General features: G+C 44.3%; 1 protein-coding gene across 1 annotated transcript in view; it reads right to left on the reverse strand.

Annotated features, from left to right (window-relative positions):
• The window catches only part of Kcnq3 (potassium channel, voltage gated KQT-like subfamily Q, member 3), a 325983-nt gene extending 306541 nt beyond the window's left edge, over window positions 1–19442 (reverse strand). Inside the window, exon 1 of the mRNA XM_005398013.2 lies at window positions 18767–19442. Coding sequence (XP_005398070.2) covers window positions 18767–19152 — 386 coding nt within the window. The 5' untranslated portion in view covers window positions 19153–19442. The remainder of the gene's footprint in view (window positions 1–18766) is intronic.
• Window positions 19443–19456: the final 14 nt, after the last annotated feature.

The raw sequence follows: 19456 nt of genomic DNA on the forward strand, positions 1-19456 counted from the left end.
TCTGCCTTCAGCCCCAACGCTGACCCAGACTCCGTTCCATCCTCTCAAGCCTAAAGCAAGAGGTGTCTCCTCTGGGAAGCTTGCCCAATCTCTATCTCAGAACCAACCCACGGCAGTCTGTCTGCTTTTTACCAGCTTGCCTTTGCATGACAGTTATTACCATTGCCATCAACAGCATCATGCTGGCTGCTTTACTGCCATCATGCCATCCTGTGGTCACTGCTGTCTAGAAGAGCCGGTCACATTCTCCATTTTACCGACAAAAAATGGAGGCTCAGAAAAGTTACACAATACTGGAGGTGGCAAAGCTGGGAAACCAAGGACCTTCTTAGACATCTAAGCACAGCCACACTGGCTCCAACGCCACCTGCATTCCTCCGTGTTGCCCGTCACCTCCTGTCTCGACAGAGATGCCTCTGAAAGCAGGAGTGTGTCTCTCCTAGCCACACCTGCCAAACCCTCCATCAATGATGTCATCACCTGGCATCCTAACTCCTGGGCCAAGACTCACAGGTCTCCTCCTCCTTCATTCAGGTTTATTCCATAGATCACTCCTGTCCTAGCATGATCTTGCTCAAGGCACTCAGTGAGGACCACAGTAAGAAGTCCCCTGAGGTTTCCTGTCTCTCATCTCATCCCTAAATAACCAACTACCACTAATTACCTACAGTTACTGCCATCAGACGAATAAACGACTTTCAATCATTTCCTGTAGCTCAGCAACCTGTTTGGCCATCTCAATGGGAAGGGCTCATGAGGATGTCACTGTCCTCCACACCCTCTGGGACTCCTGGTGAGAAAGGCAGTAAGAAGATAACTCAAAAGCCCTCTCCACAGAGGGCCAGGCCCACAGACACTGAGGCACAGCCTCAAACTGACAGTGATGATGTCACCAGATCCAGTTTCTGCCATGGTCTTCTGCTGACATCAACATGGCAGACACATGGGCTGCCCACCCAAAGCCCCTTCTTCATGCTTCTCCTAACAGAACACCATTCTGGCTGCCTGCCAGTGTACCCAGGCCTGACAGTTTTTAATCCGGTGTGGTGGTCCTCATGGCTTTGCCAAGGTCAAGAGTGCTGGCGACACAATTTTGGTCAATAACACCTTAGGGAAAACCTACTGTCTCTCCCTACTGCAGCCACAAGGAGCATATCTCTGATGAACCTACCTGGCTAACAGCACACCAAAGTGACCTGAACATCACCTCTTAGTGGAACCATCACATAAGCAAACACAGGATGAGGAGAGGATACAAGAGAAACACAGACTAGCTTTGAAACTAGGTGGCTTGGGTTCTGATCTCAGCCCTGCAACTCAGTAATTCTGGGACATGGGGTGCAAGTTTTCATGTGCCTGGAGCTGAGCTCCCATATTTATATCATGGGTCTCAGAACTTATCTGTAAGCCAAGCCTAAGTTCAAAACCCACCAGTTAACATCTTAAAAATTACACTCTATTTTTAGAACAATTTTGATTTACATAAATATTAAGACTACATAGTACACAGAGTTTCCAATTAAACTGCATCGTGTTGCCCTGATATTACTCTCTTACATCAATATGGTAAATTAGTTACAAAGAATGAATCAATACTGATGCATTATTATTAACTAAAATTCGTAGTTTATTCACATTTCCTTTGTTTTGACAGAATACCTTTTCTTTCAACCAGGATGCCATCCAGGTCACCACAGGCTACTTACTTGTCACATTTCTGGGGGTCTCTCTTGAGTGTAACAGTTTCTCAATCTTTCCTTGTTTTACAAGACCTGACCTTGGCAGCTTTGAGCAGCATGGTTTCGGTATGTTATAGAATATTCTTCTGTAGTACTGTGTATGATTCTCCCAGCCCCATGATCAAACAGGTTATAGGTTTTGGGGAGGAAAGTATCATTTTTGTCCCATCCCATCGAGGGTATGTATTATGAGCATGATTACCCTGAATCACCTGGCTCGAGGCAGTGTTTGTCAGGGCCTTCCAAAGAAAGTTAGGCTTTTTAAAACACTCCTTTCTACACCTGCCTCTTGGAAGAAGTCACTGCCTATCTTCCACACTATACCACTTCTCCTTGAGGTCAGAGTATTAACATAAGTTACTTGGGACTCTTCTGCAGAGATTTGTCTTTCTGCTTCCTGTTATTCACTTAATAATTTATTTCTATCAGGATAAACTCATGGATATTTATTTTAAACTTTGGTTATACTTCAATACTACTTTATCAAATTTTTCAAGCTCTGGCCATTGAGAGACCCTTTCAGTTGGCTCCTAGGTCCCTTGAGTACTCTCACAACAATATGGGATATTTTTTAAAGTAACTTTCGTACTTTCTGGGACTACAGGCTGTGCTGTGTTCATCTTACCCATCTCCTGTTCATGTGTTAGAGTCAGTCACTTCTTCAGGAACCTCTGCTCGTACAGGAAGGTGTTAGAAACCAAAACCTGGGTGCTAGGTGCTTGATGCTTCCAGGATGCTGATCTTCTAGGCTTTCTGTGCTGACAGCACAAGGAATGTATGTCTGGCCCATGCATACACACATATTTATAAATGTTTTCATACATAACCATCTGTATTTGCATTCAGTTTAACACAAGTTTCTATGCATATCTCCAACTCTAATCCATTGCTGCATGGATATTCTAGACTCCTCTTGCTTTTTGTAAATCCTCACTCCAACAATGAGAAAACTAGAACCAACCATCACCACCTTCTGCTTAAGTGTTCCAGTGAAGAGTACACATATATAGGATCAGACTTTTTTACCTGAATCCCATGGGAAGTAATTTTATCTACTACAGCACAGTACTTAGACACTGCTCCTTTTGCTTTTGGTCTTAGAGACTCCACTCTGTGCCAAAGTTACTTAGGGCTGCACCTTCTGCCCCACCAGCTTCAACAAGGTTGTTCCACTTGTTTGTCATTCTGAAAGATTCTCTTGTCACCATCCGCATTCCTCCCAGGGCTCCCAGTTTCTCTGTCTCTCTGATAACCATCCAACAATGTGAGATTTCCTTTAAGTACTCCGGTACTGAGCTCCTGGGTTTTTTAAATTTACTAACATCAGATTACTTTTGGTGCTGTACAGTACTATGAACTTAGACAAATGCATTAAGTCATGCACCCAACATTATAATATCACACAATGATGGTGTGTTTCACCATCCTAAAACATCATCTGTGCTTCACCAACTCAACCCTTCTCCTCTCTGGTCCCTGCCAAGAATTGAGCTTTCATGGTCTCTATAGTTTTACTTTTTCCCTGCTTGGTTTCACTTTTGATACTAAGCAATATGCATTTGAGGTTCATTCATGCCTTTCATGTCTAGATAGCTCAATTCATCTGATCATGGAATAATAAGTAGTTCCTTGTGTGAACATACAGGTTTGTCCAATCTCCTATTGAAGCACATCTGGTTGCACTGTTTTGCTGACTATTAACAAAACTACTATAAACATTTGCATAAAGATTTTAATGTAACTATAGAATTTCAAATGAGTTGGGTAAAAGTATAGGAGCATAATTGGTAGACACTATTGTAACACTATGCTTAGTTTTGTAACAAATTATATATCTTCCAAGATGACTTTAGCATTTTTCATTTCCACCAGCAACGAATTAAGGTTGTTCCACATTCTTGTCAACATTTGTTATTGTATTTGTTTTGGATTTTAGCCACACCAATTCTAATATCTCATTGTTGTTTTAATTTACAATCCTCTAAAGAAATTGCATTAAGCATCATTTCAAATGTTTATTCACCATCTATGAATCTTTGGTGAGCTGCCCAGATATTTTGTTAATTTGTAATATAATTGTTTTCCTTATTGTTGAATTTTAGGAGTTTTTGACTGATGTCAATCCAATCCCACATCCAGTATGCATTTTGCAAGTATTTCTCCCAGTCAGTGGCTTCTTTTAACACTTTTAACAATGTTTCTTACCCATTAAATCTCACAGCTCTTCTTTTGCTTATGAGAAAAACAGAATAATGTTATTTTTAATATCAATCTTAGTCATTGTTAGTCTTGACTAACATTTAGCAAGTGTAAACTGTAAAAATCAACTAGCGGTTGTATGGCCTTATAAGTATTCTAAGGACCAGTAAACTATAAGTGATGAGTTTTGTTCACGTGTAAATTATATTTCAATTATAAAACAATTAACCAAAAAGAAATCATCAGCCAGGAAGGGAGAGTAGTGAAATAAGAATTCAGGACCCTTGAGCACCTCAATTCCCAGATGTGCCCCTATAGAACCTCAAGACAGAAAACTGTTCTGAACCTCAGTGTTCCCAGTGGTGAAATGGGGAATAAATACAAAGATCTGATAATGCTGTCACAGTATCAAATGGCATGGGGTTTTTAGTGGGTACCTTAGTATCCTGGACTAAGCTAGCCAGTAAAAAAAAGGAATTATCACTACTATTAATACTATTGTTAATATCTGAAAATTGAAGAATATTCTCTTTCTTTCTACAAACAGCCACAAGCATACTACACACCTTGTTCAAGACACATATTCATACAATATTTTAGCCTTCAGGGAAAACACAAAACATAACCTTTAAATTTCATCAGATGTTTACTATATGAAATAGCTAGGTTTTTGAAGACACAACTTGGCTCACAGTATATTCATGACTATAAATTAACTCAGATTAATTTGGCAGATTAAAAAGATGAGTTTGTGTGGCTTCCTCAGCAAATTCATTTACAATATTTACTGAGCTCCTATTATATGCCACCAGGCTCTGTGCTCATATAAGAGTAGCCTCTTCCAACCGAGGATTAGAAGCAACATGGGAGAAATACATAAAATACAATGGCAAATATGGAAAAGAAAGAATCAAATAACAAAACATATCTGAGTAAGAACTGCATTCCAATACATGAGAGGAAAGACTAGAAGAAAGTGCCCAGTGAATTCTAGAAGGTAGAAACAAAATTTGACCCACATTCCTGAAAGCTAGAGCAAAAAAAGGAAGCAGAGTATTCTATAGAATTCACCTTCTATAAGATGAAAATGCAGAAACTCATTCAGGAAAGAAATGTGCTGGATACTCCCCAAAATGCAGCCCAAACCTCAGAAATACATTTTCCCCTTCTCTGTAGAAAAATAAGAGTGTGTGAAGGCATCTAGCATGATTGTATAAACTTAATCCTTAGCCTTCTAGAGGTTAGAGAGCCTGGGTAAGCATTTTGATCAGTATCTCTGGTTCTGTAGGAAACTTGGGTCAGGCATAGTATCTTACCTTTATGCACTTTGTTATGGTTTGTGTCTCTGCATTACCCCAAAGCCTCATACAGTCATGGGGGTGGGCTTTTCAGTGGTGGGTGAATCTGGAGTTTGTGATCAATTCATGGTCCAGCGCTGGGATTAAGGTGTGAGTGCTAGCTATACCTGCCTTAGGATGGGTAGCCTGTATATAATATAAGAAACAGAAAGAGGCTTGTCTCCTCTCTCTCTTGATGCTTTTCCTGTCTTCTGCTACCATGTACCACTCTACCTTGGAGCCAGCTGATTATGGGCTGAAACTTCTACAAACTGAGAGCTAAATAAACTTTTTCCCCTTTAGCTTTAGGTGTCAGGTATTTTGTCTCAGCAATGAAAAAAACAACTGAAACAGAATCAGATACCAGAGAAGTGAGGTTGTTGTTATGACTATACCTGATCAAGTGGTTCAGGAGCTTTTGGGAATGGCTTGTGGGAAGAGTTTGGAAAGACTTAGAGATGCCAGCTGAAAAAGTAGCACTGGAGTGCCTTAGACGGTATTGTATGGGAGATTTTGGTCAGAACTCAGAAGACCAGAAGATTGATAGAAATCCTGCTGGCAAAGACCAGGCTCAGGAGTTTTCTGCTGGGAAGAAGGACTGTATTGGCTGTCACACTCCAGAAAATGTGTGTTATGGTGTGGCGAAAAGCTTGTCTGCATTTTGCTCATATCTACAGACTTTGCCTGAGACTGAGATTAAGGGTGGTGGACTAATTAATCTGGAAAAATAAATTTCAAGGCAATTGAAGTTGAGGCAGTGTCATGGCTATTGTTGGAGGCTTTAAACCAGATTTATGTTGAAAATCAAGAGCAGAGAGCCCAGCAGAATGATTTAAAATGATGAGTTGACCAGAAAGGAAACTCTAGTAAAGCTGTGGACTGCAAAGATAGAGCAGAAGAGATCTTAATTTTTGAGAAGGAACAGGAGAATAGAAAAGATGGCCTGAGGGCATCACAAGAAGCAGCAGGCCTCTATCCTAAAATTGTAAAAGTGAAACACTTTGTTTTGAGAAGAAAGCCCCCGAGCACTATGTTCCAGAACAGTGGTGGACTAGATAATTTGTTTCTTGGAATTGGACTCAAAGTGTTCAGCAATCCAGGCACTCAGCCCATAGGGCCAAGAGAGAGGGAAGTCTGGCTACTGCTCCAGCTGGCAGCAGACCTTGCATCATCCATGTGGTGCTGGTTTTAGGAGCATGCAGAATGGAAGAGTTGTGGGATCATGAAAGCTTCCATCCAAATTTTAAAAGTAGGCCTGAGAGGCCAGACAGTGTGCTCCTGAGAGGTAGTGTATGAAGCTGTGAGTGTGAAATCAAAGGTGAAGTGGAGACCCAGAAGTTTGGAGAAGCCAGGAGCATGGATTATGTGAAGAAAACTGCAAGGAGGGAGCAGAGTGGGTCTAAGACAAAAGCCATGGGACCTACAACCACAGACAGTACCATAAGGGCAGAGCCATGCAAGCACACACTTTGTAGTTCACATGTTGCCACAGACTGCTTTGGATGCTAGATATGAAGCTACAGGATGTAATGTTTGCTTTGCTCAATTTTGGACTTGCTTTGGTCCCATTCCTTTGTTTCCCCCTGTATATAACTTTTGGAATAGAAATATCTATCTTGTGTCATTGAATGCTGGAAATGTTTAACTTTCTTTTCATTTGTCTGAGGGCTCACAGTTAAGAGTTTGCCTTAGATCTCAAAGAAGTCTTGGGACTTAAACTTTTCATGAATGCTGAAACTGTTAGGACTTTCAAAACTCTTGGAGATGGACTAAATGCCTTTTGCATAAAGGAGTGTTTGAGAGTCTTTGTGGGGACAGGGACAGAATGTTATGATGGTGGCTTGATGTATCCCCAAAGCTTTATGCAGTCATGGAGGTATGCTTTTCAGAGGTAGCTAAATCTACAATTTGTGATTGATTCATGGTACAGTGCTGGGATTAAGGGTGTGAGTGCTATACCCAACCTAGGGTGTATAGACTAGATACAATATAAGCAACAGAAAGACATTTGAGTCTTGTTGTTTTTGCTGTCTTCCACCATGTGCCACCCTACCTTGGAGCCAGCTGATTATGGGCTGAAACTTCTACAAACTGTGACCAGAAAAAATCTTTCCTCCTTTAACTTCAGGTGTTGGATATTTTACCTCAGCAACAAGAAAAGTAACTAAGACACAATTCTCTTTTCTTCTTAAAGTAAATTCCTTCCTTTTACCACAACGGTAAATTTGAGCAGAACTTCATTCTTAGGACTGGAATCATGATGTTGACTTCAAGATTATCTTTACTAACTGAAATCATTCTTATCTTGGGAGAACTGAGGAAGATCAGGGAAATAAAGGTCATCTTTCCTACCCAACCCCAAATTAAGCTCTGCCGCATTGGCTCCACTTCACCACATCCTTACCATGTGGACAGGCATCTCTATACTTCAGACAAAGAGACAAATGTAGGCTGGTTAAATGGTTTATTCAAGGCTACTCAGCTAAAAGATAACTCAGTCAGGACTCAAAGTCAGTATTTAATCCATACCCATGTCTGTGCCTCTCATTGCTGCTGCACCCCCCACCATTGGCTGGCACTGTGTTCATTTATACAGGAAGACCATGGAGTACCTGGAGAGACACTTGTTGCAACAGACTCTGGACTTGGAAGAACAGATGCTTGCACATAGGAGACATACAGCTAAGAACAAAATCTTCAGCCTCTTTAGATAACTCAACCCAGGGTTCACCTAGTTTTCAATGAAGACTTCACTTTTCCTTGTGTCAGTTTCAGGCCCTTTCCTGCACTGTGAGAACAAGTCAGATCTCTGATTTTGAATACATAACACAGTCAAAGCTGGTCAAAAAATGAACAGAGGAGAGGGTCAGCTCAACGCACATGATGAAATCAGTGTCTTGTCTGATCCATCTAAACTGTGGGCAACATAGCCTGAATCCCAAGTAAGCTCAGCATATTCATATATCAGAGTGAGTGTGACATCACAGTGTAATTACTTACCTACACCACTACAAACTCTAAAGTGCAGAAACTAACACTCAACCCCTAGGTCTGGTATCTACGAGGCCTGAAACCAGCCCTAAGGGTTGATCAGCATCTTCTCTTTGGTCAGCAGGTATCTGAGTGCATGTCTGGCAAAGCCAAAAAATAAGATTTTTCCTAAGTTAGGATACCAAAGAAGAATTAAAAAGGAAATCTCAACATTCTCTTTAGCAGTCCACAACTGTGAAGGACAATGCTAAATACAGCCCCAAAAAACAGAACTAGGCAAAGGGCAGAAGTCATAGCACCACAGTTCATAAGCAGGATCCTGCCATCTTCTCAACAAAAGATGTATAAGAGCAATCAAAATATCGAGTTCAATCTGCTTTGAAAAATGCTATTACATCTCACCTTATAAATTAGTTAGATGTTTCATTTTTTTAAAAGTACTTCAGAACCCTCAGAATTACAGTCAGCAAGATTGAAGTTGTCTGTGCTTGTTTAAAATGTTCCTCCTGGTTTATCTGGTGAAAATTAGTAATATGTGGAAATACCATTATCTCAACAAGAAAACTGTTTCCCTCCTCAAGGGATAAGGCAGGCAGTAACAAGGTTTCATAGAGCTCAAGGATCATGCTGGGCTGTTCCATTCCACACCTCTGGGTCACCAGGAAGACTGAGCCTCAGTTGCCTCTCTTGGTGCCCTGTTTGATATTGCGAATGTTCAGCCTACTTTTTCTTTCCTGCCTTATTTTCCTCACATCCTTCGATGTTACTTCTCGAATATTTCTTAGCATCGCTTCCTAAATTGTACATTCTCAGTAAGAAGGCTGGTGATATAGCTCAGTAATAAACAACTTGCCCAGCATGTATGAAGCCATGAGTTCAATCCTCAGCACCACAAAAGTGATAACAATCAATAAGATGTTATTATCTAGGAGGGGGAAGAGATTTTTTCTTCTTGCAGCATAGGGTGAAAAAAATCTTACTCTTCTTACATATCAAGCCCAGAAACACAGTTCATGGCATTAAAAGTTCATGGTTGGGGTGATTAGGAAGAAACACCTAAAAAGACTCCTCAAAAGGAAGGCAGTGAGACAAGATGATTCAACCCTGTGTTAAACAAACCACTTGCACTATGCTTTGCCTTCACGTTTTTAGGGGACACACAAACCAAGATTCAGATCAGCAAGTGGCAGCATTACTACTGGGCACAACTACCTCTTCCTTTAGTCCTTTGAGCAACCTGAAAGGCAGAGGATATCAAGGCCATCTTTCAGATGAGGAAACTGAAGGCATGAGAAGCAAAATGATTTATAGAGAGACTACAAGGCAAGTTATCAGAAGCCTCTAGGGGAGATCTGGGGTTTCCTGTGTCTGAGCCAATGTTCCCTGGGGTCCCCACTATACCTTAGGAGAAATTCAGAATGCCTATGCAAAGGCACGAAGAAATCACCACTAAATGCCCAGGACTACTACTAATGACAATAAGTCAGGTGTCCATGAATAGAACAAAAGAGGGGCCGCCCACAGGGCACTATAAATAACCTGAGTTGTCACTCACATGATGGTCTTGGACGCCCAGTTCAGCTGAACTCAGTGGAGGTTGGAAGCTGGCTAATAGGGCTCTTGGTGCAGGGCAGGATTGGGGAAACTGAGAAGAGAGGATCTTAGCCCTTGGAGTTCAACAGGAAGGAAGACTCTCCTTGGCAGGAGGCCCCAGAAGCCTGGGCAGGGACATCCAATTGGCCAGCCTACACCTCCTTCCTCTGTCTTCTGCTTGCTCGTAAACTATCTGTGGGAATCCAGAAGAAAGTGTGGCCCTGAGCAATAACCCATCTTGTTCTTAAGAAAAAAACCTGAACACACAGCCTTTCTGAGATAAAGGAAAAAATCTCCTCAAGGGAAACCACACTTGGGATAGGATTTTATTCTGACACAAACAACTGCAAACCCAGAGGAAATAAGCTTGGGTATGGCACTTCACTGACACACAGCTGCTGGCAGGCTGGCCTTGCAAGAAGATCCCTCTATATCTCGTTCTTGTCAGCAGTGGGAACTTAGGCAAGTTCCTGGCTCTCTGGGCCTCAGCTTCCTCTTTTCAGCAGTGCCGCCCATCTAGGAAAAGCTCCTGCCTTTTGTAATCTACCAAGTGCCCCTCTCCATACTGGACCCATAGATCCCATAAACTCCTGCTAAGTGACTGTGTGCTGATTAGCGGGAGCCTCTGTTGATTTCATGCTTTTTTTGGACTGGCATCACTAGGAGGAAAAGCATCAGTGTGAGACAAAGTAGAAGCTGAGACTTGAGGAAAGGGCAAGAGCAGGGAGATGGACAGTTTGCCAGCACTAGGTGCTTTTCCATTCCCATTCAGGACAGATGAGCACATAGCCTAGTATCTTCAAGTCTTGTTGGACAAGATTTTACCCCAGGCCCCCAAGAAGACATCATAAAGGTATAAATGAATTTAAACTCCTGTGACAAGTTGACCAAGAGCCCAGGGTGTCAAGGGCAAAGAAGTGCTATGTTCTGTCCAGTACAAGGCTAGCTTTAGAAAGCCAGATTTGGTGATTTGTGCGAAGGCACCTCTGGTAACTGCTGTGGTTACTGAAATAAAGAAAGCAGGTTACCCTGACATTGAACAGATGGTGGTGTTGCTCAAGATGTGATATCATAAACTACAGAACAAAGTAAAGATGTTATTTATCATTAAAATGTTGGTTAGTTATTTTATTATGCTATTACACTCTTGCAGAGTTTTTGAAAAAGGAGTAGCCAAAAGGGAGGAAAAGGGGAAGGAAACAAGCACAGGGGCATTCAGTAGGAAGAAGCAAACCAAAGCCTACATAAGGAATGCTCCATGAACCCACTGCAGAAGGACTTGCTCTTTCCTTTTAAATTGCATGAAAGAAGAAATTTTGTTACTGACTTATACCTTGATTCATTCTTTGAAGAAAACATTTCAAACTCCTCTATTGCTTCTGTGGCAGAATGAAAATTCCCATCTAACAGGGCCACAGGAGATGGAACCTGATTTGCATCCTTCCATGCTGTGGTTTGAATGGTTTCTTCCAAAATTCAGGTGCTGAAACTTAATGGCCAATGCAATTGCATTAATAGGCTAGGTCAGTAAGAGGTGGTTGTGCCATGAGGCCTTGTTCCTGTGTGACTGGGATGATGGTCCCTATAAAAGAAGCTTTACATCCTCTGCCCTTTTGCCCTCCACCTTCTGTCACAAAAGCACACAGCATTCCTCCCCTCGGGCAGACTTAGCATGCAAGGTGCCATCCAGAAAGCGGAGACCAGATTACCAGACAAGAAACCTGCAAGCAACTTCACCTTCCTGGCTTGCAGAAGTGTGAGAAATAAGTTTCTCTTCTCTATAAGTTACCTAGTCTGCAGTAATTTGTTTTAGAAACACTGACAATTAAGCTACATGGCATCTACAAAACCAGATCTGGCCCAAAAATGATGTACAGACTTCCATCTTATTATTTCCAAATTATTTATTCTCTTCATTTTTCTAAAAGGCAATCACCTTAGGGAAGCTCAAGGCCCTGCAGACATAATACTAAACTACATGGTAATACACTCCCAATAAAAAATACACACAGAGATACACAGGCAGAAATATGGCAAATCATTACAACAGCAAATGCTTAAATCTAACAGAGAGATATGGTCCCAACTATGGTGCATCCCCGAGCCTTCAAGATCTGTAGGAAAATGTTGTCTCTGAATGCTCTCCTCTCAGTCATTTTAAGAACTCCCTCTCATGGACTCCTACACCTACCCCATGCAGAAGGCACTGTGACATCCATTTTGTAGACTGAGGAATTAAGTGACGCATCCAAATCACACAATAAGTGTAGCAGTCCTGAAAACTCACTAGATGCACTGCCAACAAGCCCAGGGCTGCCTGGGATCACTAAAACCAGAATCACAGAGCACAGCAGTAAAAAGTATTCACACTCATCCCCCATTTGAAGACTGACTTTGAAGCAAGACTTTCCCTTGCCTCCCCTGACAGTATTCCAGTAGTGAAAAGACTGAATAGGTCTTGTTTGCATTGTGCAAAACCTCCAGACGGAGACAAAAAGAAAAAGGGAGTAGGATGCTGACCCTCAGGAAAACACCATAGGATCACAGTTGATTTATGAAACTTTGAAATGTTGGTGGAATTTTTAACAAGGAGTCAGAGGTGTAGCTCAATGGTAGAAGGCCCTAGATTCCATCCTCAGTTTCATAAACTAACTGAAAATGGGGGTGAGGTCTTCCAAATAGTGCAAGAATAAATTAGCACAAATTAGCATTGAATTGAACTGATTTGCACACTTCGTTCTCCAAGCAGGAGACAAGTCATCAACTGGACACCCAATCCAAGCCTGCACTGCATCCCTTGCTGCTTGAAGCTCCCTTGTAGAAGTCACCACAACGGAAGGTTAACAGTGCCTACTATATTAGTCCACTTCATGCCACAAGTAAAAATACCTAATATAACCAACTTACAAAGACGTAAGATTTACTTTGGGTCACAGTTTTGGGGGTTCCAGTCCACAGTCAAGGGGCCCCTTTGCTTTGGGCCTGTGGCAAGACAAGCACCTCATGGTGGAAGTGTGTGGTGCAGCAAAGCAGAAGCAAAAGAGGAAGTGGAGGCTAGAGTTCCACCATTCAAGGGCTCACCCCAAAGGACCCAAAGACCTTTTGATAGGCTTCACCTCTTAATGATCTCATAGCCTCCTGAAAGCACCGCTCTGAGTAACAAATCTTCAACACTTAGGCCCCTGGGCACATTTTAGAAAGGGATGATAGCAATTTCCTGCTTTTCTGGGTTCCTCATTTGCATTCCAGCATTACATTTGCTGGAGTAATGGTTGTTCCGTTTGGTTTTTCCAAGTCTTTTTCTCTCCAGAGAAAAAGAGCTAAGGCTCATCTCCCTCTGCAGAAAGGCACAAGGCAGGATATTCTGTGAGGACTCAGCATGTACAGCCTGAAAAGGAGCAAGCTGAGCACACCATGCTGCACATCTTTTGCCACACATTTGTTATTGTGTGGATAAAACCGTGGCTGAGGGGGACCTCGTGACATGGTCTGTATACAGGACCCATGGAGCTAAGGAACCTCTCCAAGCACTCTCAGGCCAGCTTCATGTTGGAATCACCTGACAATGCCTGTCATCAGTATTTTTGACTGTGCTTCATGGGTTTGTGTTTAGTTTTCTTCTTGTTTTTAAAGTTTTTTAACCTTTTATCTTTTTATTTTTAAAGTAAAAGAGTAATATAATGCATACAAATATTCTCTTTATCTGGACTCAAGATTGTTAATATTTTTGTCATCTTTTTTTTTTTTCTCTCTCCTCTGGGTATGTGCATTTTACATATATACACACAATGGGAAATACACACATATATACACACAATGGAAAATGGGATATATATACATATATCCCATTTTCCAACCACTTAAAAGATGCAGATATCATGTCATGACTCCTCACCACTAACTACTGCACCATGCATCGCTCCAAAAAATGGAGCAAAGGGAGAATAAAAAAAGAACATCCACCTACATAACTGTAATGCAGTTATCACATGCAAGAAATTAAATTTTTATACAATAATGTTATCTAAGTTGAAGCCCATATTCAAATTTCTTAAATATCCCTGTAATCATATCCTTCATTGTTAACTATTTTTTCAACCCAGGAGCCAGTGAAGATCAAGCATTGCATTTGAATGTCACATCTCTTTAGCCTCCTTTAAACTATAGAGTCCTCATTTTTTGTCAGTTTGTTTCTTGACTGGTTCCTGACATAGACCCTTTGAAATAGATCATACTAGATATCCAGTAAGATGTGTTAAAGGTTTGAATGTATCTATTATTTCTTCATGCTTAGATTCAGGTCATGCAGGACACTATGGCAGGTATGTTGCACATATGCACTGAATTACAGTAAGCTAAGGGTAGGGTTAATTTGTCTCATTATACACAAGTTTGGTAGCTTTACTTCAGGTGGAATCTGCCAGATTTCTCTCTTATGGTACCTTTCTGCCAAGATGATTCTCATACATATCAAAGTTTTGTTTTGCTACTCCAAATACAGTCTGTTGACCAGCAAACAGTGGTTTTCCCAGGGAACTTGTCAGCAATGCAACTAGAATTCCTGACCTGAGAGAGGGCATTTCAGTCCTTCTCTGCTACCTTCTATTTTGTACAACCACAACAAGGTGAAGGGAGTACCGTGAGTGGCTGAGGACTCCTGTGTAAGCCCAGCTCTGCCACTTTAGGAGCTCCTGAGAAAATAACCTCACTTCCTAGAACCTCAGATTCACTTGTAAAGGAAGCTTTGCTTAAGCTCACAGCCAGCACCAGTGGCCACTTGCTGAGTCCATTTCCAAGACAGTGAAACCCCATGCACATGTGGTCACAGTCCCAGCATGAGGCCTCACTATCTGATACCCTGATGCTACCGATGTCAACCCCTCCCCTCACTTGGCTCATTCATTCATTCTTCGTGAGTGGCTTTACTATGTCATGAAGAAGAGAGCCGGGGGAAGCGAAAGTTCTGGAAAATTAAGAGAAAAATAAAAGGAGTTTATGACAAATGGGAGAGGGCATGAATTGCAGGAGGGATGCAAGAAAGTGGCAGGTTAAATATGATCAAGAAGAGAAGCAAAAGAGAGAAGACATTTACTGTGCGCCCATGACGACATGTCTAGGCATTTTCACTCCCATAGGTACCCTGCCTAAAACCCCCATGTTAAACTAAAAAGCCAGGCTCTTTAGTTACCATAGCTGCTGGGTCAATGTACCTCATCACCCAGAGTTGCCAGATGTCCCAGAGCCAGCGTACCTCAGAAAGCAGTCAGTGGGCATTTCTTGCAATCATTTACCCTTGGTTTGTCAACCCATATGGCTGCCGGAGGGATGGCTAGGGCAGCAAAATGTACTGTGCCAAACCAGCAACAATGCCAAGAGGAGGCCAGTATCTCCCCACTAACAAGCTAGGAAGGGAGAGTCCCAGACAGCCTCAGGACAGTCACAGAGCCAGTGTAAGCGATTTTTAAGGAGACCCCAATTCAGAATCAACTAATGCTTACTGGGTGTCTGATGCTTGCCTCATTGCACTCACATGCAAGGTTTGCTTTAAGCCTAGAGACCACTCCTTGACAGGGCAGTACTGTCACTGCCAACTTCTAGGTCCCAACTCAGCTCCTGCAAATCACAGAGACTTTGGTAAAGTCTAGATGTGAACTCCACGCCCAGCACGTTTTCCATGACATCAGCACCTCTTTCAGCCAAAGGATGAAAAAGCAGAGCTGTAATCTGCCTCACCAGAGTTCATCATTCTGGTGGCTCCTATGTGATTCCTTTCCCCACAGCCCACCACAACACTCCCAAGGACTGTTCTCCTCATTAAAGTCTTGTAATGCTCACTTTAGCTACTTACTATTGTTGTGATAACAGCGGAGCTGTAGCAGCAAAGTCTTGATTAATCAGGATCTTAAGAGAATTCTTTCATGTGTTCATGCAGCAAATGCTTACTTAGTACCTACCGTGGGCTCCACAGCCTGATGGTGACTGAGAAAGCTAAGAACACCACAGGCCCTGCTCTCAAAAAGCTCAGCTCAATGGGGCAGACAAGTGAACACAACAGTCCAATTGCAAATTTCTACGGCCAGGCAGTTGCAAAGCTGGGGCGCGTCTAGCCTAGCCTGGAGTGTCAGGGAGAGGCTTCCTGGAGGTGGTGACAGCAGAACTGGGCAAAAGTGACAGTGTATAGACAGGAGAAAGTAAGTGATTTGCCTTAGAGAGAGACAAAAGGAGCAGAGAAACATTTTGACTGATCTCCACATTTCCTGTATTCTATCTTTAGGAAAGAGAAAAAATCTTATCTCATGGGCCTGATTCATTTAAGAAAGAAAAAGTATGCACTAGATTGTGAGCCCATGGTCAGCCCATGGGCTGGCCCCCTCCAGCCATTAGCCACACCCCTGAGCAGGACAATGGATGCTTTTGAAGTATGAATTTCAATGCCTTGGAAAATCCTGAATCATCAATGAAAGTTTCAGTTATGTCCATCTGATTTGACCTTCTCCTGAGCTGGAGAAAGGATCCAGGATCCAGCTGCTCACCAAGTGGCTTCAGCATTAGGATCTCAGACCCAAACCGATTTGAGTTTTCCTGCCTAACTCCCAGTGTAGCAGGATCCACAATCCTAGGACCCACCCAGCTCACATTTTCCTAACACTGTGGCTCCTTAGGTTCTGACAGGCCCTGGCTTTGATTCAAAGGCCCCTTTTCCCTGCCATGCACGAAGAAGGGAGGGCAGAAGTGTTACAAGGGACCCTGTGCTACTAATGGGGAAAAGGAGCACCCAACAACGCCTAGAAAAACAGTCAAAGCCCCCAGTTGTTGGCAGAGGGTCAGGATCGGGATCTGGGCTCAGCAACAGAGCTGACTCACTGTATTCCAGTGTGAGCTCTGGGAACATTACATACATGATTGTAGGCCAGCGACTATCTCTTATCTATAAAATGGAGAAGATAACTACCTCATAAGAACCTGTGAGAGTTAACCAAAATAAGTTTATGTGCCAGGGTAGTTATCTGACTCTTTCTCCTCACAGTCTCAAAGTCTTGTACGTCTGCTCTGGGAGGCTACAGGCCTTAGTGTTCTGAAACCTGCTTCCAGGCGATGGAATAATTCTAGCAGAAAATAACACTGAGGCTCTGTCAACAGAGGTCTTACTGGTCCCTTTCTCAGAATGGGAAAAGTGTTGCTTTAAATGCTGACTAGGAGAGGTAGCAGAAGAGGAAGTCCTCAAGCTCCAGGTGGACCTCAGCTTTGGGGGCCAACCAATAAGTATAAACACTGCTTACACGCAAAAGGACCTGAGAATCTGCACATGTTTGTTGGGCTTTCATTGCCCATCACATATTCCAGTGTTCACGTCAGCTTAACACTGCTAGAGACAGAGTGGAATGTACTTTTAAACTCGTTTTTACCACTTCACCAAAGCAAAAGAAAGCCCAACTGCTAAGCCCTCTCTCCAGCCGGACACTTCCATCACCCACAACCAGACGTCTACCAAAGGCCTGACCAGCCCAAATCCACATTCCTCGTTCTCCTCCCTCAGTTGCCTCGGAGGCAGCTTCTCCACCCTTGGTAACCTCTCTCAAAAAAACCTGTTGCTGAGTCTGAGGGCCTGTGTGGACGCCCCCACCTGGTGGCCAACTCAGGAAAAGCGCTTCCAACCCAGGAAGCCTGGCAGTTTAGTGTAACTAAGTCTAAGGTTCCCTGAATCCTTAGACCTTCTCAATCATGGGTTGACAAGAGGAAGTCAGAGAGGAGAATCCACTGTTTGGTCAACAAGAGGAGATAGTGTCAAAGTCAGGGCCCATTTTCTGCCAGAATCCTGATAGCCAAAGAGCTTTTGAAAAAGCAACTGTTAGGATGGCTGAGGCAAAGCTGGGAGGCGGTTGGCAGCTGGATGCACCCTGTCAGCCCAGGAGTGTGTACTGGCAGCCAGAATTTCCAGTCCTTGCTAGAAACCCGGGCTACCATTCTCTCTCCCTCCTCTAATACAGGTGGATTTTCCATTTCTGAGGTCTGGCGTAGCGGGAAGTGCATCTTCCTGCTGGCTGCGTGTTTACCTGGAGACTAACAGGGAGCTTGTTTGTAGGAAACAGTGGCTTGGGGCGAACCTCCAGACCAGGCTTCCCACATCCTCAGCGCCTGGGCCAGCCAAAGCCAGAAGGGGCAGCAGACTAGGCTGAGGGGATACCGGGACCCCAATCACAGAGACGTTTCCACCAAAATAACCCCCACGGCCTCCCTCTGTTAAGCCTCAACCCTTCAGTCTAGACTTAGAAATTCTCCTCCCTCCTATGCCTAAAAGAAACCCAGAGATGTGCATTTTGGCCAGTTCAAGCCCCCAGTTCATGTAATACCAGGTTCTTTTCTCTGCAAGCACAGAGCCCTAGAAAAGGAATGCTTACACTCACACACATACACACACACACACCCCTCACTGTAGGCAGTGCACGCAGTATTCCCATCCGCAATTCCAGCATGTATCCTCTAAATTCAGCGACAACCCTAAGAAAAGGTATTCACCCTAAGCAGAAAGAACACTCAGGTAAGGACCGTTTTGTCCTGTCCAACCTCCGTATTAAGTAAGAAAAATCTCATAATTCTTTAAAGCTTTCAAACCAACATCCCAGAAGGGGCAATAAATGCGCACCGACGCACACAGATGCAAATCTCGAAATCATCTGGGAAACCACACTTGGTTCTTTTAAGCCCTGGTGTCCAACACCTGGTGTGCGGCTCACAGACACGCAGAAGCGGAAAAGACGCCCGGAGGGCAGGTTGGCCCCCACTGGGCGAGAGGGCAGCTCTGGGTGTTTCAAAGCTCTATAGAATTTCTGGGTTCCAGCCCCCACCCGAACCCCAATAACGCCGCCTCCGAGGGGCGCCCGCGCGGGCGAGCGGCCCGGTACTCACACCAGCGCGTGGTACAGCAGCGCCCAGCCCCGCGGTCTCTCCAGGGCGTCGTAGATCAAAGTTTGGACGCGCCGGTACTTGGCGTTGTTCCTCTTGACCGGGCGGCTCAGAGGGGTCTTGGCCAGGAGTCCGATGCCCTGCGGGGTCCTCCGCAGCCCCTCATCGCGGCCACCACCCTCCAGCAGCAGAGTCCCGTCTTTGTCAGCTCCGGCCCCGAGCGCCAAGGTGACTTGCTCCACGTCCCCAGGCGGCAGCCCCACTTTACGCTCCTCGTCGCCGGCCGCCGCCGCATCCCCTCCGGCTGGGTTAGCAGCCCCGCCGCCTCCGCCGCCCCCGTCGCCGCCGCCGCCAGCCGCCCCCGCCGCCCTGCGCGCCTTGAGCCCCATCTGCCTCGCCCCCGGCGTCCGCTTCGCCTTCTCCGCTGCTGCTCCGGGAAGCAGGGGCGCTCGGGGTGCGTGGACCAGAGGGAGGCAGCGGCTGCAAGCCCGTGAACTCCAATGCCATGATCCGCGCGCCCCTCCCTACCCACCCCCCCAAAAGCAGGCGTGCCTCCTGGGGGTCAGGGGAGGCGGGGGGGGGGCAGAGGTCACATCCCGCGCAGGTCGGCCGGGGGACCCCGAGGGGCGCGGGCCGGGGGCTGCAGAGAGCGGGCGAGGGCGCTTGAGCCTGGCGCGGAGGCGCTAGGGCGCG

This window comes from Chinchilla lanigera, unplaced genomic scaffold (genome assembly GCF_000276665.1).
Source record: "Chinchilla lanigera isolate Chin_1 unplaced genomic scaffold, ChiLan1.0 scaffold00060, whole genome shotgun sequence".
Classification (NCBI taxonomy): domain Eukaryota; kingdom Metazoa; phylum Chordata; class Mammalia; order Rodentia; family Chinchillidae; genus Chinchilla; species Chinchilla lanigera.